This window comes from Gracilinanus agilis, chromosome 1, assembly GCF_016433145.1.
Source record: "Gracilinanus agilis isolate LMUSP501 chromosome 1, AgileGrace, whole genome shotgun sequence".
In the NCBI taxonomy this organism is placed as follows: domain Eukaryota; kingdom Metazoa; phylum Chordata; class Mammalia; order Didelphimorphia; family Didelphidae; genus Gracilinanus; species Gracilinanus agilis.
Window position 1 is genome coordinate 474,173,284 of NC_058130.1, and position 27,389 is coordinate 474,200,672.

The 27,389-nt window shown below is 35.2% G+C and overlaps 1 protein-coding gene across 6 annotated transcripts in view; it reads left to right on the top strand.

The window, feature by feature from the left end:
- RELCH (RAB11 binding and LisH domain, coiled-coil and HEAT repeat containing) overlaps positions 1–23,735 on the top strand; it is a 145,177-nt gene extending 121,442 nt beyond the window's left edge. For 5 of the 6 annotated variants that reach the window (XM_044665692.1, XM_044665701.1, XM_044665710.1 and 2 more), the window contains 5 exons: positions 787–925; positions 2,283–2,399; positions 14,899–14,987; positions 17,471–17,541; positions 21,997–23,735. In XM_044665692.1, coding sequence (XP_044521627.1) covers positions 787–925; positions 2,283–2,399; positions 14,899–14,987; positions 17,471–17,541; positions 21,997–22,117 — 537 coding nt within the window. In that variant the 3' untranslated portion in view covers positions 22,118–23,735. The remainder of the gene's footprint in view (positions 1–786; positions 926–2,282; positions 2,400–14,898; positions 14,988–17,470; positions 17,542–21,996) is intronic. The other variant, XM_044665735.1, reaches the window with a different exon arrangement.
- The last annotated feature ends 3,654 nt before the right edge of the window (positions 23,736–27,389 follow it).

Below are 27,389 nucleotides of genomic sequence, written 5' to 3' on the forward strand. Positions count from 1 at the left end.
ATTATCATCATCATTATGGCAAATTTTCATTAACTAGGAATCTCAGCAGAATTTCTTTTGTGTTATTCTGAAAATGTCCTTTTAGAGTTTTGCTAACCTAGCTTTCTTTAAAATTCTGGAGTTGTTGTGACTCAGGAGATTTTATTAGTTAATAGTCAACAAATGTTTGTTGAATTTGTAAAAAATAAGATCTATTTTGGAGTCAGAAAATTTTTCTCATGCTTCCACTTGGATAAATCACTGGTGAGCACAATATTCTGCAGAGCTTGCAGTCTTGCCAAAATTTCAACATGTTCTTAAATCCTAAAATAAAGTATTTTAGGGAAATGTGAGTAAGAGATAAGTCACTGTTGAGTCATCAATTCAAAAAGTGAATAAATGGGTAACTTGTACTATAATTTGCAATGTAATTTAAAATTTAAATCCCAAATTATAGAAACTTACCTCCATCTCCTTAAATGTTTTGGTGTTAATGATTTTTTTCCTTATTACTATACATTTCTATTGGCCAGAAATCAGATAAGACATCTCAATAGGATTGTTTGGGATTTTTCATGTTTCTTTGTTTTAAATCTTTTCTAGACCAAATAGAATAAGTAAAGCACAAGTTTTGCCTCTGTTCTCTCCTGCTGTAATAATCCAAGCTGCTCTAATTAATTTAAGCAAAATCTAAATTGTTCTTCATTCCATGCTGCAATCTAAATTTGTGGTTTTCTTTTTATATTTTGGTTAACTTCGTGTACTTGTGAAGATTTTATTAACCTTGTGTATATGTCCAAATTTAAGTTATTGGAAAGAGTAAAAATGCAGCTGGCTTCTTTCCTGGAAGATCCTCAGTATCAAGACCAACACTCTCTGCATATAGAGATCATAAAGACGTTTGGAAGAGTAGGACCTAATGCAGAACCTAGGTTTCGAGATGAGTGTAAGTGGAATTACTATACTATCCTAATGTAAAATATTCCTTGAACAACAAAACCTATGTGAATATTCCTGACTCTATGGTCCTGTGTGCCACATGATATGCTTCACTATTTGTTTCTTATATGGAGGCCAGCAGGATAGATTGGACTATGTCCATTTAATGGCAAGTCATTTAATCCTTTTAGCCTTTTAATAATAGCATCTATCCCACAGGGTTGGTTGTGTTGATGATATGGAATAGAATATAAAGCACATTGCAAACCTTAATGTGCTATATAAATACTAGCTATCATTAATATAATTATCACTAAATAAACCAAATGGCAAAAGCTGGAAGTAAAAGAAATAACTGACATCTCTGAGACTTCAAAATTTGTAGTTGCTCAATATTAAATGTCCAGCAAGTGATTGGCATTGTATTTAGCACTCTACTTGGTATGGCTGTAAGAAAATGAGACTGGTTCATGGCATGGCATGTGGATGGGAACTCTTCTATTGAACACTTTTTAAAGAATGTGTATTATAATTAGCCTACAACTTACCAATCAATTTAAAAGCATTTATTGAATAACTATTTCTTTTTAGTATTAATAGCTCTGGCATATGGCTAGGGACCTATGATTTCATTGGCATAGGGAACTCTCAAAAAAGGAAGCTACCTTTACCCATAATTTGGAATTACGCCCAAATAGATCGACAACTTTTCTGCAACCAGGTCTTAGAGAACTTCCTCAAACACTGAGATGGTCAAATGCCTTGTTATGGAACACTTAGCTAGTATGAGTCAAATGCAGGACTTGAACCTAGGTCTTCATGCTTTGAAGCCAGCTCTATGTGCTGAGCTGTGCTGCCGGGTAGTACTGTTTGGGTTATAAAGTACTAACCTTAATGAATATTTTTTCATTGACTGGACAGACTGAGAAAACCAAATACAGTGAGGGTAAATGAATGCAATCTTTATTAAATATAATAGTGATATTTTGTCTTTTGAAATCATATCATTCCTACTTATCCATAAAATACTTTATTAGGTATTTTCTCATTTCTTCATATTCTTTTTATAACATGCCACCAGAGCCAATTTCCCCTTCCATTTTGCAAATAAGACAAAGTTTTATATATGTGTTGTGCATATCTATATACACACACAGATAAACACATATATATGGTTGTTTGAAAGAGGTACTTAGACTAAAGGCTAAATCAATCCACTGTTCTGTCTAATAGACTGTAAGTAAGACTGTAATAGTATACCAAGATGCAGATCATCAGAAAACTACTAGATATAAACAATGTACTTTTATTAATTAATAAGTTCTATTAGGGAAAATCTAACATTTTCAATCTTTCTTTTTCAGTTGTAATACCACATTTGCACAAGTTGGCTTTGGTCAACAACCTACAAACTGTGGATTCCAAAAGACTAGATATTGCTACTCATCTATTTGAAGCCTACAGTGCACTTTCCTGTTGTTGTATCCTTGTTATGTGTTTTAACCCATTTTTTGTTGTCTTTCTAACTGAGAAAGTTGTTTGATTTTTTTCTCTTTTAATTACATAAAAAATAATATGGTTTAGAATCTAATTTTTAAAGATATTTTCCACTCATTCCTTTTTGTATTATTCTGTCCACTTCAAGTTTCATATATAATATCTTTTGAGTGCCTAGACATTCTCTGTGTTAAAATGGAAAGGCATGGTCTTGATCTCCAGTTTTGAGAACTATCTACTGTATGCAAATATACATATTTGGACAAAAAAGTGAGAAGAGATTGAGGGTACTCCAGGAGAAATAGAAATTGGTCTTCAGCTTGTTGCCTAAAACCTCATCCAACATAGAAGCCATTATTGAAGAAGGAAGTATATTATTTTAATCCTGGTGTTTTCTAAGTAAATGCCTAGCCATCCATATTGTATGTATTCCTCCTGAAGACAGTTGTGTGAATGACTATAGCCCTGTTCTGTCCATTAGTCTCTTTGCTTGCTTTCTAGAGGGAAATTGGCTACAACTCAGTGGTATTTCTTTGAAGGGGGAAGATGAGAAATGTGAGAATTGAGCACCAGTTTGCACCCCTTTTCTTCATACCCTAGGATCAGCCTCAGGGTGTTAAAAAGAAAGTTTCATTTTGAATCTGAAAAGCCAATTCAGTTTTATTCCCACCCTTTCATTGGATTAAGAAAAAGGCCTGAGGCTTGCCTATATAATTGACCCATGTGCACTCTGAGAGGACACCAGAAGCCTTGGCTCTCTGGCTTCTTGGATCTTAGATGCTTGCCAAATTTGTCTCACTGGCATCCAGAAGACTGGCCTCTGACCCAGACTGAGGTCAATTCTGTTCAGCCGTGATGATGCAGAAAAAGTGATGCACAGGTGGGGATGAGTTAGGAATCAAGGAAGCTTACACATGTTCTGGTCAGGGAACAGGAGTGAACAAAAGTGCAAAGATGAGCAGTGAGTCCAGGTTAGCTAGGAAAGCAGGTGTGAGACCAGCCATCTGGCTATGTATCTTTTCTTTCTCCAACCCACTTTTCACTATTTAATAATTATAAATTAATATACAGTCTCCAGAGAATTTTGATCATAACAGGAAGGAGAGGGAAGAAAGTAGAGAAAAAAGAAAAACAATTGAAAGCTTGCAAGAGATGAATTTTGTCTTAAAGAAGGACAAGTTTGGAAAGGAGCAAGGAAAATCATCAAATTTGATTAAGAAAACTTTAAATTGCAACTTGAAGGGAAAATGCTTATGTATGTATAAAACTGCTAAATTTGCCCCTGTTGTGAAGGATAATAGATGTGACAGAGGAAGAATAGCAGGGAAGTAGACACCAAGTAATTTTTAGGAGAAAATAACAAAGTAGGCAATTAGAAACAATAATTATGGTCTTGCATATCAGTAAACCAAAGTGTAGCATATGAGAAATATACAAAGTGAACTAAAAATCTAGTAGAATACAAAAGCATAACACCATTAAAAAGTATATTTTCAAAGGAAATGGCTCAAATAGGTGTGTGCCAACTACTATTATAGTAGGCTTATATAAAGTATATATGTGAGATGAAATTCACAAACCTAGAAGATAGACAGCAGAACTTTTGAATCAGGATAGAAGAGGAGGGAAAGTGAGAGTGTTCTAGGCTTCCTCTGGTTATTGTGAAGATAAAGTAGAATGTATTTAAAGGACTTTTCAAACCTTATAAAGCCTCATATGAATTTTAATTGTTGTGTCCCTGCCTACACATGATGCTTTTAGAATCATAAAACCTCAGCAACCATCTAGTCTAACTATATCTGATCAAGAATCCCCTCCCCTATACAATTTCCCTGATGAAAGACCCATCTAGGCTTTGAAGACCTCTCTCTAGTTCTACTTTTGAATAGTTCTGCTAGGAAGTTTCTCCTGATATTGAGCTGAAATCTACTTCTCTTTTATCTATTACTCCTAGCTCTGCTCTTTAGAATGCAATAAATATAATCCCTTTTCCACAAAATAACCTTTTAAATACATGAAGGCAGCTAGTATTTGTGCCCCTTAATTCCTCTCTTCTCACTGACCATCCAGAGCTGCTTCAGATTTCATTTAACATGATCTAAAGATTTTTTAGCATTCTTATTGCCCTTACCTGAACACTCTCCAGATTACCAATGACCTTTCTAAAATGTGGCACTTAAAACTGAACAGGGTATTGCAGATGTGATCTGACTGGGGCAAAGCATCGTGGAATTATCACCTCTTTTTAGACACACTGCTTTTCTGCATGGCCTAAGCAAATCAGCTTTTTTTTTTTTTTTTTTTTTTTACCACATCACATGATTGGGCTTATAGGCTGGTAAACTCCCACATCTTTTTCAGACAAACTACTATTTAGCCACCTCTCCCTCATCCTGTACTAGTGACGTTGGTTTACCCAAGATAAGACATGCCATTTCCTAATGAAGATTATAGCCTGACCCAGAGACAAAATATATTTTTGGTAATGGAAAACAGTAATCATCCAGACATGTGATGAAAAGCTAGGCATGCTTAATAATAATAATAATAATAATAATAATAATAATAATAATAATTTCTCTGATATGTTTTTACTTGCTGATAATTTCATCTCTCAGGTAGAGGAAACAATGAGGAGAAATGTTTACCTAGACTTACTGCCATCTAAAACCAATTGATGATAGAGGATGGGAACCTGGAAATAACCAAAGATGGGATTGAAGCATATAGGAAGATGGATGGGTGCTTAGGCCAGGAAAGCTTATTTCATTACATTCAGGGAATGATATGGGAAAGTGCCTAAAGAACATAAAAAGACTCTGGGAGGAACTATCTAAAGCAGTGATGGGCAAACTACGGCCTGTGGGCCAGATGCAGCCCCCTGAAATGTTCTATCTGTCTGCACAACATTATTCCTAATCTTAGAGATACAATGAGTAGGATACAATACAATGAAACTTCAAAAGAGTTGCCTTAGAAACAGACTGACAGATGAGCATTTCCTTTCCTTTGGCCCCCTCTTTAAAAAGTTTGCCTATCACTGATCTAAAGACATTTCTTCAGTAAATTGAGATTTTAAAAGGATGTGCAAAAGATCAAAGGGTGAGGATGGAGGGGCACATGTGTTCAGAATAAAAGGGTGACATAGAACTAATAATAATATCAGGAAGGATAAAGTCCAGTAGGGCTTTTTTAGGTATGTGCAAAGCAAAAAGAAGGAAGGGATAAATCCAGTGTTGGAGACAGATTGTGTAATATTAGCAAGCAACATAGAAAGCAGAACTACTAAACTTCTGTTTTACTTCTATCTTCTCTGTCCAAGGGAATGAACTTCAAACTAGAAAGTGTCACACAAATATAACCAAGTAAGATTTCAAATGCAGTATTGGTGAAAATTTAGTGAAATTTGAATTTTAGTCAATTAAATTTTAAGGCAGTGGATCAAAGGTATAAATATTGGTCTTTATACATATTTATGCACATCTTTCTGTCCTCAGTGACCCTCCAGTGGGGATACAATGTACACAAAGTATGACACAAAACAGAATATAAAAAAGGCAAAGAAGAGCTCCAGAGGACTTTAAGAACATTTGAGGCAAAGCAGCAGTCACTTTTAACAAAAGCAAGAGATTCTTCATGTAGGAGAATAATACTTAAACTTTGAAGAGAAGTATTTCAATGGGCAAAAAATGAAGTTGGAGTACATACCTGCCATAGTAAATAGTCCACAAAAATTAAGGCAAAAGAGAATATAGGAAAACATTGAAAAACAACTTGTCCTATTTGGTGTAAAAATTCAGTCCAGGAGGGGAAATAGTGTGAAAAAAGGTTGAAAAGATAGGGAGAGGCTAGATAATAAAGCCTTATATGACAGAAAGAGTTGTTATTTATAAATTAAGGAGATTAAGAGTCTGTAACTAAAGGTTATATGAAATTGACTCAAAAAATTCTAGAACATGTTGTTAAAAGGAATAAATAGTGAAATTCTAGATAAATAAATCACACAGAATGATAGATTTATTAAGAGCAGGTAACCTTATATCTTATTTTTTGACAGAAATACTAGACTGGTAGATCAGGGAAATTCTGTGAATATAGTTTACCTAGAATTTCAAAGGTTTTAGCAATCTTTTGTGCTATTTTTGTAGTCAAAATGGAGAGATGGAGACATTGGTAAAATAGGTTAGTTCAGAATTGGTCAAAAAGCTGGATCAAAAAATATGCAATAATAATTTGGCATTAGCTTGGAGAGAGAGAGAACTGTCTTTGGATGTGTGCTATTTAATATTTTTATCAATGACAAAAGCAAAAATGGCCTGCCAGTTTATTGATGACACATAGATGCAATGAGCAACAGAATCAAAATATGAGCAGATCTCAAGCACAAATGCTAGGCTGAATATGATATGGTGAAGTTGAATGTAGACTTTTAAACTTGAAATGTTTAAATGAATTTCTAAACTCTAAATGTGAACGATTTAAAAATGAATTTCACCTTTATAAGCTAGGGAAGATTGTCTAGACATCAATGTTCTTGAAAAAGATTTGAAGAATATAATAAACTGCAAGCTCAATGAGTCACTTTTGAGATGTGTCATTCAAGAAAGCTAAAATATTATGATCCAGATTTTTATGAGAAGCATACTATGCAAGATGAAGGAGTTAATAAGCTTATTATTCTCAGGTCAGACTACATCTGGACTGTTATGTTTATTATAGAAACTACACTGTAGGAAAAATTTTGATAAGCGAGGAATAGCCAGAAGAATTTGTCCAAAAGGATGAAGGGTCTCTTGGGATGTTTAGTCTGCAAAAGAGAAGAGACTTAGGAAAGATGTGATAGTTCTCTTCAAGAATATGAAAAACCACCATCTTAAAAAGGGAATTAAGCTTGTCCTGCTTCTTCTCAGAAGAATTAGGAACAACTTTTGAAGGAGCCAACTGATCATTTTAGAATAATGACATGACTAAAGTGGCAACTTAGAAAGAATAGAGACCAATGATGTGAAGTAATGGAATGGAGAGGAAACAACCAAGGCAGTTAAGGTTAAGATAGTCTAGTTTTAGTGAGCGCCTGAACTAAAGTAGCTTTAGAACTAGGGGGAGTCAAATCTATTTCCTGACAAAATTGGCAATTGATTAACACTTGGAAGAGAGGGAATAATCAAAGTTAATCTTACTGTTACATGCATAGCTAGGTAACTGGGACAATGGTGATAATATCAGCAAAAATAGAGAAGTTATTGGGGTGGTTAGGTTGTTTGTTTTTGGGGGAGGAGGGAAAAAGCTCAGCTTTAGACATGTTGAATTTAATGTTAATGTTAACTTTTGTCAGTTGCATTATAGTTATTAAATGTAATAAATTACATATATTAATGTTAATCTGATGTTAATAAAATATCTACATGGAGATATTTAGCTAGAGATGTGGAGAGAAGTTTGGAGTAGATTTATAGACTTGGAAGTTCTCAGCACAGAGATAATTGAAGTCTTGTGAGAGGATGCAATGACCACTTGAGAGAATATAATGGGAAGATGAGAGTTAAGGACAAAACTTTGGGGTACACTCACAATTAAGTGGAAAGGAAGTTGATAAGAGTACCACAAAGGAGATGGAAAGGGAATTCTCAGAGAAGTAAGAAAAAGTTAAGACTGCAAAGCCATGAAAACCTGTCTAGGTGAGAATTTTGAAAAAGAAATTATGTAGTATCATATGTTGCAGAGAGATCAAGGAAAATAAGAGCTCAATAAGTCCATTAGAGTTAATGATAAAAGGACATCATATAATGACCTTAGAGAGAGCAGTGTCAGAGTAGTAGGAGCAAAAGCCAATTTATAAGAGATTGAAAAGTAAATGGGTTAAAGAACTTAAATTTTGAGTATAAAGATGAGAAAAAAATAGAGTGAGAAAATAGCAGGTTAAGATAAGGGAAGGCATTTGTTTTGTTTTCTGGTAAAAGGGACCCGAACATGTTTATAAAAGAAATAACCAGTAGAAAGAAATGGATGGACCATGTTGGGGGGGATAAATAATAGAGCTAAGTCCTGTAGATATGAAATTACAGGGAGGAGGAAAAGGGCTACCTCTTTGCAACTGACAAAGGATGAGTGAGAAATGAGTTTTTAAGGCTCTGAATAAGAAGTTAAGGAACTCATCACACTAAAGGAGGCATTGAGTAGGACTGAGGGCTGAAGAGTTTATTTAGAAGCACTACTGGAAAAGATAAACTTGCTAGAAAGATGAATAAAAGGATTATAATGTAGCAGTAAAGGCCTAGATAAAATTAGATGTTCTAAACAAATAGTGGACTCAGCATTGCTTCATAGCCTACTTTAGCAACATGCTGCTGCTTGGAAACAGGAGCCAGAGAATCGCAGAATGTAAAAGTTGAAAAGGGCCCTCAGAAGCCTTCTCCTTCAACCTGTACTTAAGAATTTATTGGATAAAACTCCTGGTGATTAGATATCTAAGCCTTGGGTTTGTGACCTCTAATAAGGAGAACCTACCTCTTCTTTTCATTTTAGGCTCTAATTAATCCTTAAAAAAAAAAAAAAAAAAAAAAAAAGTGTGGTCCTTATATTAAGGCTAAATCTGCCTCTCTGCACCCTGGGCCTCTTTTCCAATTGACACTAACCCATTAAAGCCAGCTTTTCAGATCAAGGCAACCTACTACTTTTTGATCCACCAACACTATCCCATCTTTCCACCTTATTCTCAAGGTAGCATGAACAACTTTTTCAAATGTTTCTGAAACATTCCCCAGTGTACCAATCAAGTTACCTTGTCAAACAAACAAATGAAGTTAGTCTGGCATGAATCATTTTTTATTATTCCACACTGTCTTCTAGGGATCGTTAATGCCCTTTCTAAGTGTCTAAATGTCCACAATCCTCCTTTTAATAATATGTCCTGGCATATAGTTTACAAAATCTACTCTTTTCAAAAATATTGACCATTGCTCTTCTCTTTTCACAATGAGTTCCAAAATGGAACTCATTATCTTTTTCTCCAAATCTTTCCCTCCCTCACCTTTCCTATTACTGCTGAGGGCAACACAATCTTATAGTCCTCCAATCTCTTGGAGAGGCTCCCAAACTAGGAATCATCCTGGACACCTCGCTGCCTCTTACCCCCTTCTTTATCCAATCTGTTGCCAAAGCCTGTCCATTTCACCTTTACAAAATCTCTCAAAATTCCTTCTTCTCTCCTACCACTCCACCACTCTGGTGTAGGCCTTCATCATCTCATGCCCAGATTATTACAGTAGCCACTGGTGAATCTGCCTGCCTCAAATCTTTCTGTACTCCAACACCATTTAGCCACTAAAGTGATTTTCCTAATGGACAACTACAGTCTTGTTATCTCAATGATTCATTAAATTCCAGTGATTCCCTATTGCTTCCAGGAGCAAACACACAATGCTTTACCTCGCATTCAAAGGCCTTCATAACCTAGCCCCCTCCTGCCTTTCCAGTCATCTTACACCTTGTTCCCCAACATACTCTTTGATCCAATGACACTAGCCTCCTTGCTGTTTCACAAGCTCTTAGCTCTGGGCATTTTCTCTGACTGGCCCCCATCCTTAGAATGTTATCCCTCCTCTCAGACTACTGATCTCCTTGACTTCCTTTAAGTCCCAGCCAACCATCTTCAATAAAAAGTCCCTCCCAAACTCTCTTAATTCTAATGCCTTCTCTCTTATTTCCTATTTACCCTGTATATAGTATGTATTTACCCCATTTTATAGCTCTTTGTTTGCCTGTTGTCTCCCCTCTTAGATTGTGAACTCCTTTAGAATAAGGACTCTCTTTTGCCTCTTTCTTGGTACAATGCATTGACACATAGTAGGTACTTAATAAATGTTTATCAATTAATAGAGAATTGATGGAATGAAGATAGAGACCCGTTATTTTGGACATGGCCAATAGAAGAATTTGTTTTGCTTAACTATTCATGTTTGTAACAGGGATTTTGTTCTCTTTCATTCTCATTGAGCAGGTAGGAAAGGGGACAAAAGAGTTTTCATTGGGAAAAAAAAGTTAATTCAAACTAGCCAAAAAGGCAATTAGCTATAGAAGGAAAAAAGAAAAGATCAATAAGATTGGCTCAGCAATCATAGCCACCATTCCTTTCATAGTAGCCAAAGGTATACTCTGTCCAGTCCTAGTGACTTGGCCTCATTGAGGATAGCTAGATTCTTTACTTACCATTTCTCATTTGTCTTTGATTTCAGCCTAGTTAACCATTCTGTTCTTTCCATAGTTCATTCTCCTTACTCCTAACATGCTACCTTTTCACCATTGCTTATTATCATTATTACATAATACATAATATATTTACACAATAACATTATCATCTTTACATTTGCTCATTAGCAACATTTGCTCCTTCTATTATTCTCAAAGTTACATTAAAAAAATTTTTTTAATGTAAACTTATGTTGACCTCACCATCCACTGTCAGGCTTGCCTTGCTTGGGGCTTTAGTACCTCTGTTACTATTATCCCAGGATTACGGTGTAATTATGTATTCATTCTTAGTTGCCTGCTCTTTTTCTTCTATACATTTTTTTTTTAATTCTAAGTTATTAAAGACAGCTAAGTGGCTTGGTGGATTGAGAGCTAAGCCTGGAAACAGGAGGTCCTGGGTGCAACTCTGGCCTCAGACACTTTCTAGCTGTGTGATCCTAGACAAGTCAATTACCCTCCATTGCATAGTCCTTAACCCTCTTCTGCCTTGGAACCAATACACAATATTGGTTCTCATAGGGAAGGGAAGGGTTAAAGAAAAATTCTGAGTTACTTTCTAAGTATTTTGTGCAGTTCTATCAGTCTTTATAATCCAGACTGACTTTTGATTGAGAACCAATATAGTTCAGTAGGAAGAGAACTTAATTTCAAGTCAATCAGAGGACATGACTTTAATTCCCAGCTCTACCACTTAATTGTGTGACATTGGGCAAATCATTTAACTTCTCTTCCTCTGTAAAATGAGGAGTATTGAGGGAGAAGGTAGCTTCCGACTTTTAAATCATTGATCTTATAATCTTTAGTTTCCTTTTTTCCTCATCTAAATCATTTCTGCTTGGCTCATCAGAATTTCACACTTTACATCCTTGTTGGGTATTAACCATGGGATCTAACCTGTTATTTCTCTAAACTTTTTATCCTGATCTCCTAAAATCTGGGTTAAAACAGACTACATCCAGCTGTACTTTTCCTTTTTGTCACAAATTCTTTGCTTTTTACCCATGTTGTTTACATTTATAAATAGATATAAGACCATAGGTTTTGTTGCTGGATCTCTTCTGTGAATTACCTGTTCCCTCTTCTGCTATTATACAAACTATCTTGCTATTGCTGTTCTCTGAAGTTTTAGGCATAGCTGATCTTATAGTGTTAGTTTTTTTCCTTTCTCCCGGAAGGCAATAAGTTGGAGTTAGGGTTGAACACAGTAGTAGGTTAGGAAAAGTAGGAGATCAAAGAGAAATAGTAAAAAGGCTTCCAGAATAGGAGATTGGATAGTCCTGTAATTCAGTTTGGGGTTTTCTGTAATGCAAAAGATACAAGAGAGGCTTTTGCTCTTGCAGGGGGCCAACTGAAAACTTCTGGCACTTAGAAGCCTTAGAATTCTGAGAGAAGTTAGTTGGTCCCTGAGGCTTGAACAGAGCAGAAGGACTAACTAGAGCTCTGTTTGGCTTTTTTTTTTTTAACCCTTATACTTCGATGTATTGTCTCATAGGTGGAAGAGTGGTAAGGGTGGGCAATGGGGGTCAAGTGACTTGCCCAGGGTCACACAGCTGGGAAGTGGCTAAGGCCAGGTTTGAACCTAGGACCTCCTGTCTCTAGGCCTGACTCTCATTCCACTGAGCTACCCAGCTGCCCCATTGGCTTTTGGTTTTTGCTTTGGCCTGTGCTTTGTCTCTGGACAATTTGTACCTACCTATTTTCTCTGGATCTCTCCCTGACCTTCTCCATATTATTTCCCTGTTTCCCTGCCTGTTTTCCTGGGGCTCTGGGAGGCAGGGTGGCATTGGGTTTTTAGTGGATAGACTTTGTGGGTTTAGTTTTCCCCAGTAGGCAAGTAGGACATCCTTGAATTCAAACTTTCCCTTTCGTATCCCCTCTATTTTAAAAGCAACCAAATCTTCCCTGGCTGAGAGAAGCAAGTCCTTCTCTCAGTCTAACCCATTCCTGTGACTCTCCCCCATCTTGAGTTTCTCCCTAGTGACTGTCAGAAACCCCAAACCCCTCTCTCCTTCTTGACCAACCCTGAACATTAATAAATCTGTTTGTTACCTAAGCAAACCATCTGGAGAATCATTGTGTTGAAGAATTAGGCAAGGGTTGAAGGGGAAGGATTTATTCTCTTTATTTCCTGAGGGAAACTGGAGGCATCCATCTTGGGAGGAAGTAGTTACCCAGTGCTTCCTCCTGAATCCCTTCAGTTTCACTGACAGAAGTCTTGTGACTCCTCCTTTGAGGACTTGAGAAACTGAAAAGAAAGCCCTCAAATCAGATTTCAATCATTTCTGATTGGCCTTATTCTTTGTGCCTATAGAGATACCTTTCTTTGCCTGGAAGGGTTCAGCCTATCTTCCCCAATATCCTCTTGTCTCTAGCCTCTGTGAATAAACCTGTTTGAGCTGCCCTCTCCTACATACCCCATTTCCCTTATCTCCTATATACCTTCCAGTACCTTCATTCCTCCTCCAATCACCTTATAATCACCTATATCCATTACATTTCATAGCCAAAACATACTCACTCTAAGTTTAATTAATGAATCCATATTAACATGAAGGAAGGTTCATAGTAGTAAGGCATGTGGCACTATTTAATCCTATCCTTGTCAGTGTTTTTTTCCAACAGATTTGAAGATGATAAGGGGCCTGGTTATCAAGTTTTAAAACTATATAGTGGTTGGATGGAGAACTAATTCATTGAATGGCAAAATCAGAATTTGAAAATGATTTCAAAAAACAAGATGAGCCAAAATTAACATGAATTTTCCATCAGATAAATATTGTCTTTTATTTGAAAAAAATTGCATTTATACATGAGGAGAAATTGTGGCATAAGAGTAATCAGTGTGAAAAATACCTTAGGATTTTATAGTTAACTCAAAAATTCAATACAAGCTAACATTTTTATATAGCTTCTTCAAAAGCTTATTGATTAATACTTTAATAATACTATTATACTTGTTTGGCATACTGGTCTTTTACTGATTTTTTTTTTCTTTTAATCTTTGGTTATAGGAATGGCTACTGAAGAGAGCAGGAGGAAAAGTAGATTCAGAATGGAAAATGATATAAAAATAACCTTAGATTTGGTTTCATAGAAATCTAGTGTTTACATTAAGGGAATTAATAGTCCCATTGAACTATGCAGTGATCATACCATATCTGGAAAACCGTATTTAGTTTGGGGAACTTACGAATTTAGGAAAATGTTTAAAAGAGTATAATCATGATTGTGAGTAAATTAGAATCTATGTCATGAGGATCATTCAGTAGAACTGGGATGCTAACCTGGAAAAAAAATGATTTGGAGGACATAGGAGAACTTTTGACTTAAAATATTTGAAGCATTATCATGTGTAGAGTATATTAGACTTCTTTTATAGATTTAAAAGTAACAAATAGAGATTTCTGAGAGACATATTTCAGCTTGATGTGAAGAAAAGATTCCTAACAATTAGAGCTGCCTACTAGAGAAAGGAGATCCTAGGAACTGATAGGTAAAGGGTTAGTGTTTTTTCCCCATTAAAATGAAAAATAAAAAACAATTCAAGCTCCCTATACACATTTTGGACTGTCTCAAGATATCCATCTTCACAGGAACTGAAACTGAGTAATAATTTGTTAGGGATTTTGAAGAAAAGGTTACTTTTTTATTTATAGATTTGGCTAAGTGGCCTTTTAAGTGTCTATGGTTATTGTATTCTCAATTCAGTAAATATTAACAGTGTCTTGCACAAAGGGAATGCTTAATGAGTATTTGTTGAATGAAATTATATGATTTTATCAAGTTTTTGTTTATTTTAAATATTCTAATTGACAGTAAAAGGAGTTTCATATCCAAAAGATTCATTAATAAGTAGTTAAAGTGAGATGGTGGAGATTAACAATGTTCAGGCACATTTTCATAGGAAATTTAAATAATGTATTTTTCCCAGTGAAATGTTTTGTGACTTGCTTTTATTTTTTTATTCCATAATTGTTCAAAAACAACTTTTCAACTTGTGGAAGGGGACCCATTTAAATAAAAGCAAGTTATGTTTTTATTTAACAAATTACTTTTGTGAATTATCCAAAAAGTGAGATAATTAAAAAATATGCAAAGATATCCCCAAAGTAAAAGAAAATGTATAAGACCTAACTAAAAAACATCTAAGGGTATCCTTTTTCCAGTCTCTCTGTATTTGGAGAAAAACAAATGTCTCTTTCCTTTAATTCCTTAACCATCTTCTCTTTGTAGTTATTTCAGAAGATTTAATGGTTAATCACTTTTTACCAGGCCTCAGGTGTTTAAGGAATGATATGGAACACCTTTCTCCAGAGCATGAGGTGAGCATCAGTAGATATTGGTGATCTTTGTTAATGTCTACGTGTGATGGGTTACCAACCTTTTCTCAGATAGACATCTTTATTGTTTTGCCTGGGACCATGATTATTTTAGTTGGTTTTTTTAAGTATGGTTCACTCTTAGTGCTAGATTTATTTATGAAGTTAAATGCCTTTTCCCATATTTCAAAAAGATCATTTTTACAAAATAGCCCCTTTTTTGATCCTGTCATATAAATGGTAGTTACTTAAAAATTGAAAGGAATGGACAGACAGGACTGATTTTTACACGTCATCACTTGGAACTACTCTACTTCTAAGATCTAAAACCCTAAGAAGAGAGTTTCACTTCTCTAAACACAACTTTGTTAGTCACTTTTTCTTTGTGAATCTACGTTTTATTCTTATTACAACCCCTGACCCTTCAGCCCCTTTCTAATTTTCCAGTATATCTGCATCTTCTGGATTCATTTGATCTCTGCCCACCCTAGACCTCCATAATCAGCCTTCCTTAACACCCTGTAATCCCAGATTTCACTGCCTTGCCTGTTTCATCCACCTGCCTCATCTCTAGCCCTGACACAGAGCATAACAGAGTAGAGAAATGGATCTTCAGTTACATAAATGTTGGATCCTAGCCTTAGAGCTGGCAGGAACCTTAGAGATAATCTAGTCCAACATATTCATTTTACTGATAAGGAAACTGGCTACCAGAGGACATCTGCTGGAATACTCTCTGTCAATAAGAATAACTAATAACTTCTTGACTTGCTTTAATGTCAGTTTCCTCTTTAAAAAGGTGAAAGAGGCGATAAAGGGAAATTCCTATCTGGATCTGATTCTTACCAATAGTGAGGAACTGGTTTTAGGTGTGGATATGAGGACAAGGGAATGACAACTGTTTCCCAGAATCTGTGATAAAGAGGAAAGCCTGACATAGTCTGGCAAGTGCCTCAGAGATTGAGAGCAGATTTCAAAGGAGGGCTATGTGTGTTCCATGAACTAAATTTTATAGACATCTTATGAAGGATGGGAAGGTATTAAGGATGAAATTCCAAAAATAGAAACAGTATTGATAGGAAGAGAAAGGGGGAGCTTTTTAAAAGGACCAGTGTAGAAACATAAAGATCTCATTAACTAGTCTACTTTTAACAAGGTTCTGCTCCATGACATCAGTGTTTTCCTGAAGTTCTTTACTTTTGCCAAATTATCTCCTAATTTACTAAGAAGTTTCAGGCAGGCCATTAGACCCCCTATTTCTTCAGCTTCTCTCCATTCTACCTTAAAATTTCATTGTATCTTTCCAGGGTCCTAAAACAGCCTTCCTAAACATGACTACTTCCTAAATTCATTGCCCTTTTTCCTGTCTTCCTCTCAGTTAAGAATATATTCATTTAGGGAGGCAGCTGGGTAGCTCAGTGGATTGAGAGCCAGGCCTAGAGACTGAAGGTCCTAGGTTCAAATCCAGCCTCAGACACTTCTCAGCTGTGTGACCCTGGGCAAGTCACTTAACCCCCATTGCCTAGCCCTTACCACTCTTCTGCCTTGGAGCCTCCAAGACAGAAGGTAAGGGGTTAAAAAAAAAAAAAAAAGAAGAATATATTCATTTAGTGCCTAACTACCATGTAATAAGGGTCTGAGTTCACATTTGAACTTGGGTATTTCTGACTCAAAAGTCCAGCACTCTGTCCACAGTTTTGATTCTGTAACATTTAGTTTTTGTGAAATCTCTAGTTCCCTTTTTTCTCAATAGGAAAGGAATTTTGGAAATGTATGTGAGACTCTGGTATTAAGACATTCTTCTAGACTATGACAGTGTAAAAGAGTTAACTTCCTTTATACTTCAATAGAAAAGCTTTATCTCAATCATTGTCACTTCTACTAACAGCTCTGTAGATTCAATGAAGATATATATCTATCTGCTAAACAGCTTCTAGGGTTTCAGTTTTCTTTGTTTCATTTTCTACTTAAGAGACTTCCAGAGCCACATCCATTATAGGTCTTTATAGGCTCTTAAACTTGAGCCTCTTCTGACTGATACCCCACCCATCATGATCATCTGCAGTTCTTTTGAAAGGTTTACATATTCAGCCCAAAGCTATAGTAGCAAATGTGGACTGACTGACCTTCTTCCAAAAGGTGAGGAAAGGTTATTCTTCCATTGTCTTCCTTCAGCAGTTAAAATTGGTCAGCCATCTGAACAGGCCACAACTTTAAAAGAACTCCCAGGACTTGTGACAACACAAATCCACCATGCACTGCCCCTCCTCAGCCTGACTCTTATCACAATAGAGGTAGCCCTTTTCTACATGTATTTAGAGACTCAAACCATTGACCATTTTCTAAAATTATGAATCGCACATCTGTGATGGTATGGGTGGTTTCCTTCACTCAGTCACAGACCTGGACAAAAAGAAAAAGTGAAAGGGTATTGATTGACATGGAAATGATCTTCCATTAACAGTGGATCTTTTCTTTTTCTTCAGGTTATTTTAAGTTCCATGATAAAGGAGTGTGAGCAGAAAGTAGAGAACAAGACTGTTCAAGAGCCTCCAGGGTAAGTACAGTCAGGATTACTGTCTAGAGCCTTGAAGTAATTAGTTTATTTTCTGCATCAAAATTTAGTGCAAAACGTTAATAGTGTCTTGAATTCTACTTTATTTTGTAGTCAGATGATTGGAAAGCAAGATTTAATCTTAAATTTTTTTTTTGAGTTCTTTGTTAATACAGAAAACATTGTAACTTGCTGCTATGTGTTTTATTCACATGTTTCTAACCTACCATTAGAACTAAGATTCTCTGGGAAGTAAAATTTCCAACTTGGATATTAATGAGTTAAGTGAAGAAGATTGCTGCCAAAAAAAACAAAAACAAAAACAAAACAGCCTACCTATAATCAAAACACATTAGAAAAACTTAGGACCAAAAATAAACTTAAAATCAATCTATTATAAAGTATACTAAATTCAGAATACATCTTATTTTCTAACTGAACAGTATAATAACCCTGACACAGCCTGCTACAAATCCCTTTTCCAAACAGTTAAATTTTTATACATAGATGGTTAAATCATTAACTTATATTAGGGTTTTTTTTCCCCATTCAGTAAGACATTTTAATAGGTTTCTAGTCTAAAGACCACCAGATTGTTAATATCAAAGTATGCTTTTATTATCCTAGTGTTAACTATAGTTTTTCACAGAGCATTAAGGTTTGCAATGATTATTTGCCATCTTTGGTTTATCAGTTAAAATTTTAAAGCATTTTGGAGTAAATTCAAGGGGGAAAAAAACCTCAATGAAAATTGATGAGTTTGCAGTAGTTGAGAGGAAAGATACAAAAGACATCCTTCCTGTTCATTCTACATACAAAAATAAGTAACTTTTCACATTCACATCCTTCTCAGTTAAATTTCATTTAGAATTTTTTAATACAATATTGAAAAAAGAGAAATGCTTTTGTAACTTCCCAAGATTGCTTCCTTTATGTAACCTTCCCTTTTTTCTACAGTTCTGTTTTTTTATAAACAGCATTAAAAAATTCTTCCTCTGAGGGGAAGAGTTGGGAATTATTTAATGTGTTGCTTTTAAGTGTTTGTAAATTAATGTCTAAGAATTATAGTAAGGGAGAAACTGCTAATTCTGTTAAATAAATAGCTAATTAAGTGGACTCAGTTCTAGAATGGCTTAATCTGTATAAATCTGGCTTTTCAAAAGCATTCAACAGTATAAAATTAAGATTTTGGCAAAATCCTTACCTCTGATTTGAAAGAAGGCATTATATTGCCTCTAATGTAGCCAAAGAACTGCCTTTTTCTGTTTAATGATAAAAATATTTAAGATTTTTTAAGTTATTCACATCACAGAGATCATTCATTAGAAAGATCCATTCAGTAAGGTAATCTTAGCCATTTTTAAAAAGAAAGAGTAGGAAAAGTCTTAAGATATGAAAATGTTTTTGTGTTAAGAGGGAGAAATGGTCACTCATCTTTATTGCTATTTCCCTGTCTTAAAAGTTTTCCCTTTAGACTAGCTAAAATGGAACAATTTCCTAAGCTAAGTTATTACAGTGGTTTCCTCTGAATGTATTGACATGTTACATTTACTATTGCAATTTATATAGTTCACTAAAGTTCGTCATAATTGTGTACAAAATACTTCTCAGTTATCTTTGAAAACAATTTCGGGGAGTGCAATTGTCTTTAATCCAAAATAATACCAAAACTATTCATTAAGTGAGGGCATTTAATTGGTGCAGTAAGATAGAGAGCTAGACCTGGAATCACAAAGATATCTTTAAATCTGGTCACAGACACTAGCTTTGTGACCCTGGACAAGTCATTTACCCCTGTTCACTTCAGTTTCTTCATCTGTTAAATGGGAGAAGGAAATGGCAAACCATTCTGGTAATTTTACCAAGAAAACCCTAAATTGGGTTACAGAGAGTCAGACACAATTGAAACAAATCAACAACTTATATACTGATTCTGCAAGGTGTTGTGGAGTGCCTGTATTTTTCACAGAATCTCAGATTTGAAAGAGATTTCACAACTATTTGACCCAACCCATGCCATACCCAGTAAAAAATTCATTCCACATTTTGCTCAATCTTAGTTTTCTCACCTGTAAATGAGCTTGGACTAAATGACCTCCAAGATCCTTTCTATCCCTAGATCAGTGATCCTGTGACTTACTGTGGAACCTTAAGCTAATTACTTTCTCTCTCCAAAATTCATCTGTTTTCATCAGTAAAATGAAGGAACTGGACAAGACGAGCCCTATGGCCTTTTCCAACTCTAAATCTGTTCTCCTGTGACTAGCTGTCATGGCCCCTTAAGTTTTCTTTTCTCCATCCTTAACTTCCTGTACTTTCACTCTTCACATAGAATCATTGTAAGGTTCTTCACCATCCTGGTCACACCTCTGACTTCCCTTCAGTTTATCAAGGTCTTTTTAAAAATATGGCCCTCTTTGTGGGAAAGGGAAAGAACATGAAACATGTAACTATGGGAGAATATTCAAAATTAAAATTAAATAAATAAATGGATGGATGGATGAATAAGTGAAAATATGGCCCCCAAAACTTAACCCAGCACCCCACATGTAGGCTGACCAGGGTAGAGTCCAGTGAGAACATCTGCCACTTTCCTAATCCTAGACATTCTGCCTCTCTTTCACTTTCTTGGCTGCCATATCACACTGCTGATGTAGGTGTCCTCTGTACCTACCCACCACCTCATTTCGCAGGATCTTTATATAATAAAGATTCTTCAATAATTCATTCTAGCATTTTTCCAAGACTCAAAGCTTTTTGGCCTATAGGTCATTTTCTTCCCATTTTTGAAAATTGAGACAATATTGAGAGTTAGCCTGATAGCCTCAAAAGACCTGTGTTCAAGTCCTGGCTTTGAAGCAGACTAACTCTATGACTTAAGCAAATCATTTAGCCTTTCAAAGTCTAGTTCTTCATTAATAAAATGAGAGAGTTGGACTAATGTTGTTGAAGGGGTTTTTCAGCTTCAAATCTTTGACCCTCTAATCTCATGATATACCCTTTTTCCCCTACCCCCTCTCTGGTGTGAGGGGAGGTGTCACCATGTTGATACTGGCCACCAGATTGGAACAACCCATTGCAGCTCAGCACCCCAGAGTCTACCAAGCCTCAGCCTCCCCAGGAGCTGAGTTTAGGCAAAGCCCACTCCTTCTAGCCCACTGCAACTTTATAACTCTTAGCACCCTACTTGGAAACAGTAATCAATTCTTGTTAACCAGCTGATTGATTTGATTGCTAGGATAAATATATCTTTCTATAAGCCTTAGATTAACTACTGTCTTGTACTTGTTGTTTCAAAGACTAATACGGAGGGGCAACTAGGTGGCTCAATGGATAGAGCACCAGGCCAGGGGAAGAAGGGAGGTCCTGGGTTCAAATATGGTCTCAGGCTCTTCATAGCTGTGTGACTCTGGACAAATCACTTAACCCCAATTGTCTAGCCCTTACCACTCCTCTGTTTTGGAATTAATACTTAGTATTGATTCTATGCCAGAAGGTAACGATTTTTTTTTTAATTTAAAGACTAATAATGTTCATTTGAGAAAAAAAGCTCTCTCCAAAAAGTATTCCTTAAGTCCCAAAAATCTTAATGACAAGTGCTTAAGAATTATTTTATAGTCAGAATCTGAAGTGTACAGATATATACAACTGACATGTGTTACCCATTATTTAATATATAAACTTGGGATTATAGAAATATTTGATTATTCCTATCATTGTTTTCAGAGGTTTTAGATATCAGTTGCTTTCCTTAGTTTTTCCAAAATTGCAGTTGTAATTTGTAACTATAAAATCAGTATCGGCCTTTACAACAGTTGGTCCATCAAACAAATAATGTTATGCTCTGTAGACATATGATTGGACTAGATTTTTAACTCTACAAGGTTATGCTGCATGATGAAGAGGAGTAGAAGTAGTAGTAATAGTAGCAGCAGTAGCAGGGGTGGTGGTAGTGGTAGTAAAAAATACCCTACAAAAAGTGTTCTATAAATACAAAGTATGAACGCAGATACATGAAACCCTGCAGTCACGTATTGGTCTTTTTTAAAGTAATTGTTCTTAAACTTTTCTGTTTCGGTAACTTTACTGTAAAATTCGTTTGAGAATGCAGCTTATTATTAGTCACTCATCAAGTACTTATTGAACATTTTACGTACAAGGTCCCATGATAGATATTCAGAATATTTTAAGAGAACATCCCTGACATTGGGCAATTTCCAGGGAGGTGGAGAGTGCCAAATGAGTTAGGAATCATACACATGAAAAGTTAACTAACAAACTAAGCAAATTTAATAAACATCAGCAATAATATAGCTAGTAAATCCTCATAGGAGTTAGAGCATTGTGAAATACTACTGATTTTCAGAATGTGCTTTCTTAGGGCATGTTGTTTAAAAATGTCAAAATCTATTGTTTTTATCTGTTGTCATGAATGAAATATCATGACTTTTTTCCTAGCTCCATGTCGATTGCTGCAAGTTTAGTAAGTGAAGACACAAAGACCAAGTTTTTGAACAAAATGGGACAGTTGACAACATCTGGTGCCATGTTGGCCAACGTGTTTCAGAGGAAGAAATAAAAAAAGAAAGGAAATTCCCAGTACACAGACACTAAGATGGACCTCAAGCAGACTGGTTCCTTGTACTTGAAGTACTTGCCTTTTTATTTCTTCTGTTTTTTTGTTCTTGCAGTATGATTTTATTCTAACCTCCAAAGATATTTGCACTGCTTTTGACTATTGCTGTGTAGCTGTTGATTTTGGGGTTAAAACTGTGGTTGATAGCAAATTGACTTAATAGTCTGTATCAAGTCCCTGTTCTGTGTTCTTGTCTTTGAGCCTAATTTTTTTATAGAGTGAAAAGAATTTTTTTTATTTTCTGAAGGGATATCGGCAAATATCTGTATTATACACTGAGCTATTACAATGGTACTTAAAATAATGTAAATTTGAAGTCATTGTTATGAAGTAATAAAAGTGGAAATTACTTATGTATTTAAATTATGAAAGAATAACGCAGACTTTTTATTGTTTCTAAACTGACTAGAAAGAGCCACCAGCATTACTCTGTGCCTTTTGGAATTAAGTTTGTGTCTACTGTAGGAAGTGTCCTACACTCCATTCATTCAGCATTTCTTTAGAATGCTGGGGTGAACTTGAGTTTCTGGTCCTACAGTAAATAGATAATGAAGAAACTTTCAGCATTTCAGAGCTTTTATGTATACTCTTTAAGTGCTATACCAAACTCTTCAAACACTACATATAATCAACTTTCTGAGGAGATAAGCATAGAGGAATGGAGGAATTAATTGCTATACTTTTACATTGCCCAGTAGCCAAGGTGAATTTGCAACTGATGTGTAATAAATTTGAAATTCATGAAAGAGGTTCGTTTCCGGTCAAGATGAAATAATTGTCTACTATCCCCCAAGCCAGACTATTTCAAGAAATATTATTTGGACTAGGAGTCTAATATTCACATGAAATTGTTTTCTCGAAGATATTATCCTCTTAAAAGTATTTTTTTTTTTTTTGGAGAATATCTTTTAATTCCATATAGTACACCTTCTCTCCCCCCCTTCCAAAAAAATATACTGAAAAGTTTGGACTTTGGCAGAAGGCTTTCTTTTTTTTGTAAAAACTGATGTGGCCAAATTGCCACTTTCGTTGGACAGTTCCTTCATTGCCCTTTGAAGTCAGTCTGTATTTTTTTTTTCAAATCTCCTTTGCATGTAGTTTAAGTCAGCGTGAACTTTACAGTCTGTGCTTTTGTAACAGGAGGCTGGGGACAGAAGATACTACGAGTAGAAGGTTGAGGTTGATTGGCTCAGTGGGGAGGGTGCGATGTGTAAGGCTTTTGTGAAAGGTGTGGGATATTTCAATAACTAAAAAGAAATTACAAATTGAACACAATGCACTTAGCTGATTCTTGTGCTCTCTAAAATGTTTTAACATTTTTGGAACAGTTGGAAAACACTCATTTCATGTGAAAGATGGCTTGTTACACATCATAGTCAACCTTGTGAAGAATTCACCATAGGCAAATCTTTTATGAAACCATTTCTCATATCGAGTGAAATAATTGTTGAATAATTAGTCTACCTGGGGACTGTTGGGTTCTAGGCATTCCTGAGAAATTGAAAGTGGCTACCTTTCATGTCAAATGTGTTGATCTATTATAAATAAAAGGTTTTGCATACTTGATTTGTAATTTTTTTTACTTAGAAATTCTATAGCGTTATATCCAAACTGATGCAAAAGACAAAAAAGTACCAAAACTTTGCTCCAGTTTGGAAACTTTATTTACATAAACTACCTCCTTGCTTTCCCCTTGAAAGGGGGATGTTTCATTCTAAGAGTGACATTAAGAAATTTCAGAGATGATTAAAGAAAAACCTGTGCCAAAATGAATGCATGTAATGAACAAACTTTCTACTTTGTGACTAAAATGTTTTTAAATAACTGATCAAGTTTCATTTCGGTTAAAAAAACAGACAACAACCCAAAAAATTATTAATAAAATGCAATATATTTCACAGTATAACCATCCCTCTCTTATGAGCTTCAAGCAACATGATAGGAGTCAGCGAAATTTATCAATTTTCTATGGATTTTAATTCCACATATAGATATTTGCTATTTTTTTCATGAAAGCAGAATCTTAAAAAGATAAAACAGACTGCCTATTTAAGAATAATTGAGGAAATCTACTGTAATTAGCGATAAGACTGTCACTTTTACTCTGAATTAAACCTGTGGCTCATGGGATCGTAAATTTAGAGATAGACAGGCAATCTAAACCTGCCCCCTCATTATGTAAATGAGGAACTGAGGCTGGGAGATTAAGTGATAAAGCTAGTTAAGTGGCAGAACCAGGATTCAAACCCAGTTCCTCTTGACTCTAGATCCCGTCTACTTTCCACTATACTACATTCCATGTTAGAAACAGAAATAGCAAAAAGAACAGCAGCTGCTAGCATTGTATAGCTCCTACTCTGAAATAGGCACTGTGCTAAGCATTTGAAAAATAATCATTCTTCACAACACTCCTGGGAGGTAGGTGCCATTATTACCTCCCTTTTACCACTGAAGAAGGCAGAGAGGTTAAGTGACCTGCCCAAGTCAGGCAGCTAATAAGTGTCTGAGGCTGTATTTGAACTCAGTTCTTCCTGACTCCAGGCTCAGCACTTCATTGGCTACATCATTAGCTCCCTAGTGAAAGACGTGATAATAGAGTGTTACAAAGTAAGCCAGAGGTTTAGAAAACTCAAATCTAGAAGAAATCTAGAAGTGTATATGAATTATGTTTTAAATTTGTATCATTTAAATAGCAAAAGATAAATCTTAGAACAAAAAAATATTCACTACATACCCAATTTCTCAAATTTGGACGATCTTTAATTTTGCTGGATTAGGCATTCCTTTCACAGATGATTACATAATCCATCTTGGCATTGATAGATGGTCTTTATAGGTTGCCATGAGTGGGGAAAAAATCAAAATCATCTAGTGGCCAAAATCTATGCAATCAACTAGTCTTGTCCTCAGACAAGATATAGTGTGTTGCTTAGCATCTATTTAACTCTTTAGCTTGGTAGAACTTGCCAGGTTTTATTCTATGCTGGAATAACATCATGCACCCAGGATTCCCTCCATAACACAGAGGTAAAAGAGTAACACTAGTGAAAAATGTGAGACAAACAAAAGCATCTGTACACCATTCATGTGATGTCCTGGGCCTCTATTTTTATCAGTCACATAGCAATCTTTGCTCAATGTCTTATTGTCATCTGTACATCAGACTGAATTGTGGCCCTATCCCCATTATAAAGCCAATATTAGGAAAGTCTTTTTTAGAAATATCAAAACTTCTTTTTTCATATTGGTAACAAGACTCACTCAGTTTGTAATCAATTTGGCTATTTGTCCAAACATTGGGAAAATCAAATCAACATGCATTGTCTTGTGTCTTTTGCTAGCTCTTGGATTCCCAGAAGGCCTCTTTTATTATTATGGAATTAAAGACATCTTTCTTTAGATACTGAACTTGTTTGACTTTAAACTGTGATTGCTGACTACTTTCAGGACGCAACATACCATATTAGTTTCTTTTTGCTGCTGTAAAAAGCTGTAGCACAAGACTGGTTTAATGTAAATTCTGTTTATAACCTGCATGTATAAAGAGCTTTTATGATAGGGGAAAAAAAAAAAGCCTAAGAACATTACAAATGGACTGTTCAATGAAGCTCCAACTTTTAAAGCAGATGTTTGCTTACAAGCATGTTTGTATACATGACTTTCATTTGAAATAGCTTGTTTTTGATGTTACTGCTTTAATGTGCCCTTTTGTGTTGATGTTATTTAATTTCACTAGATTTCCTTAAAAAGTTTAAGCTGAATTTAATCATATAGTTACAAAAGACCGAGATGTTAGTAGCCCAAGTTAACTTGTACACGCTAACTGAATATTATTGTTGTTGAGTACTTGCATACCAAGTAAAGTAGTTCTGTTGGTCATTTCATCTCAGATAGACTGTGGAATCAGGATTCTAATCCAGTCCTCAGACTGGACCAAACTTCTAATTTACACCTCTTTTAATTCATCAGCTAAACAAAACTTGGTTCATTTTGGTTGTATTTCATATTATTCATACATGCTCAAAAAATGATGTCCTAGAATAAAACCTGTTTTAGCCCCACATCCGTCACATCCAAAAAAATTTCCAAAACCAAAAACCCTCCTTGGAAATGCTCCACAGAAATGTCACCTCAATTCATTAAGAGTTGATTTACTACATTACTGAGATATACAAACATCTATACACACACACACACAAAAGGAAGGGTTGTGTAGCTGTAAGGAAAGTAATTCAGATATGCTCTCTCTAAAGCATCTTCAGAAAGATTTCTTTTATCTCATCTAAGTAATATTCCCATGAAGATCATTTTCCATTTCTAATTCCATTTTTAATTCCACTAGAAAGGTAAATGTATTCGATTAGCATTCTGATTTCTATTCATTTTGTATGGTATGAGGGGAGTTCTTAAGTAAGTTTATTACATTACATAATTAATCCATTCCTTTTGTCTATAAGCATATTTTGTTGCATATGGAAACTATTAAATACTTTTTCCTTATCTTCTAAATGTGTAAGTGCTTATGTTCAAGAAAGGGTAGATGTAATAGTGGAATTCCTGTAATAATCACAATACCGTCAATTTTGGGAAAATCTATGGCAACCACTAAACTTAATAACATCCTTGCCAATAGGCATTGCATTTTCAACCTTGGAAATACATTTTTAGAAAAGTTTGGGTAATCTCATATCAGACGATAAATGTGTTCCTGTGACATTGCATATACACGAGTTCTGACAGGTCATTTTCTCATTGACTTGCATTTCAAAGCTATTTGATCTTTAGTTAACAACGACAACATTTCTTTGGACTTGAGGTTTTTTTTCAGGTAGTTAATCTGTAAAATGTCATATATTCAAGGAGGTCCATATACTTAAAGGGTCGTAATGACAAAGTGTTTTGTGTGCAAAAAAAAAAAAATTCTATTTTCATTCACTTAATCATTATGTAATATAATTTTGGCTAGTATATATTTCTGCGGATCAGTTTCCTCCTTGATGAAATGAGAATGTTAGACCAAAGCAAACCTTCTTGATTTCTTAGTGTCACAGACCAACCTCATTGGATGTCTGATTAAAGCCTTTAAACCTCTTCTCTTCTAAAGGAATCTCAAATCATCGCAATTTTAGATTTTAGGATGGATGTTAAGAGATCAGCTTGTAGAATTATCCCATTTTTACAAATAAAAAAAAAGATCCATTGGGATTAAACGACT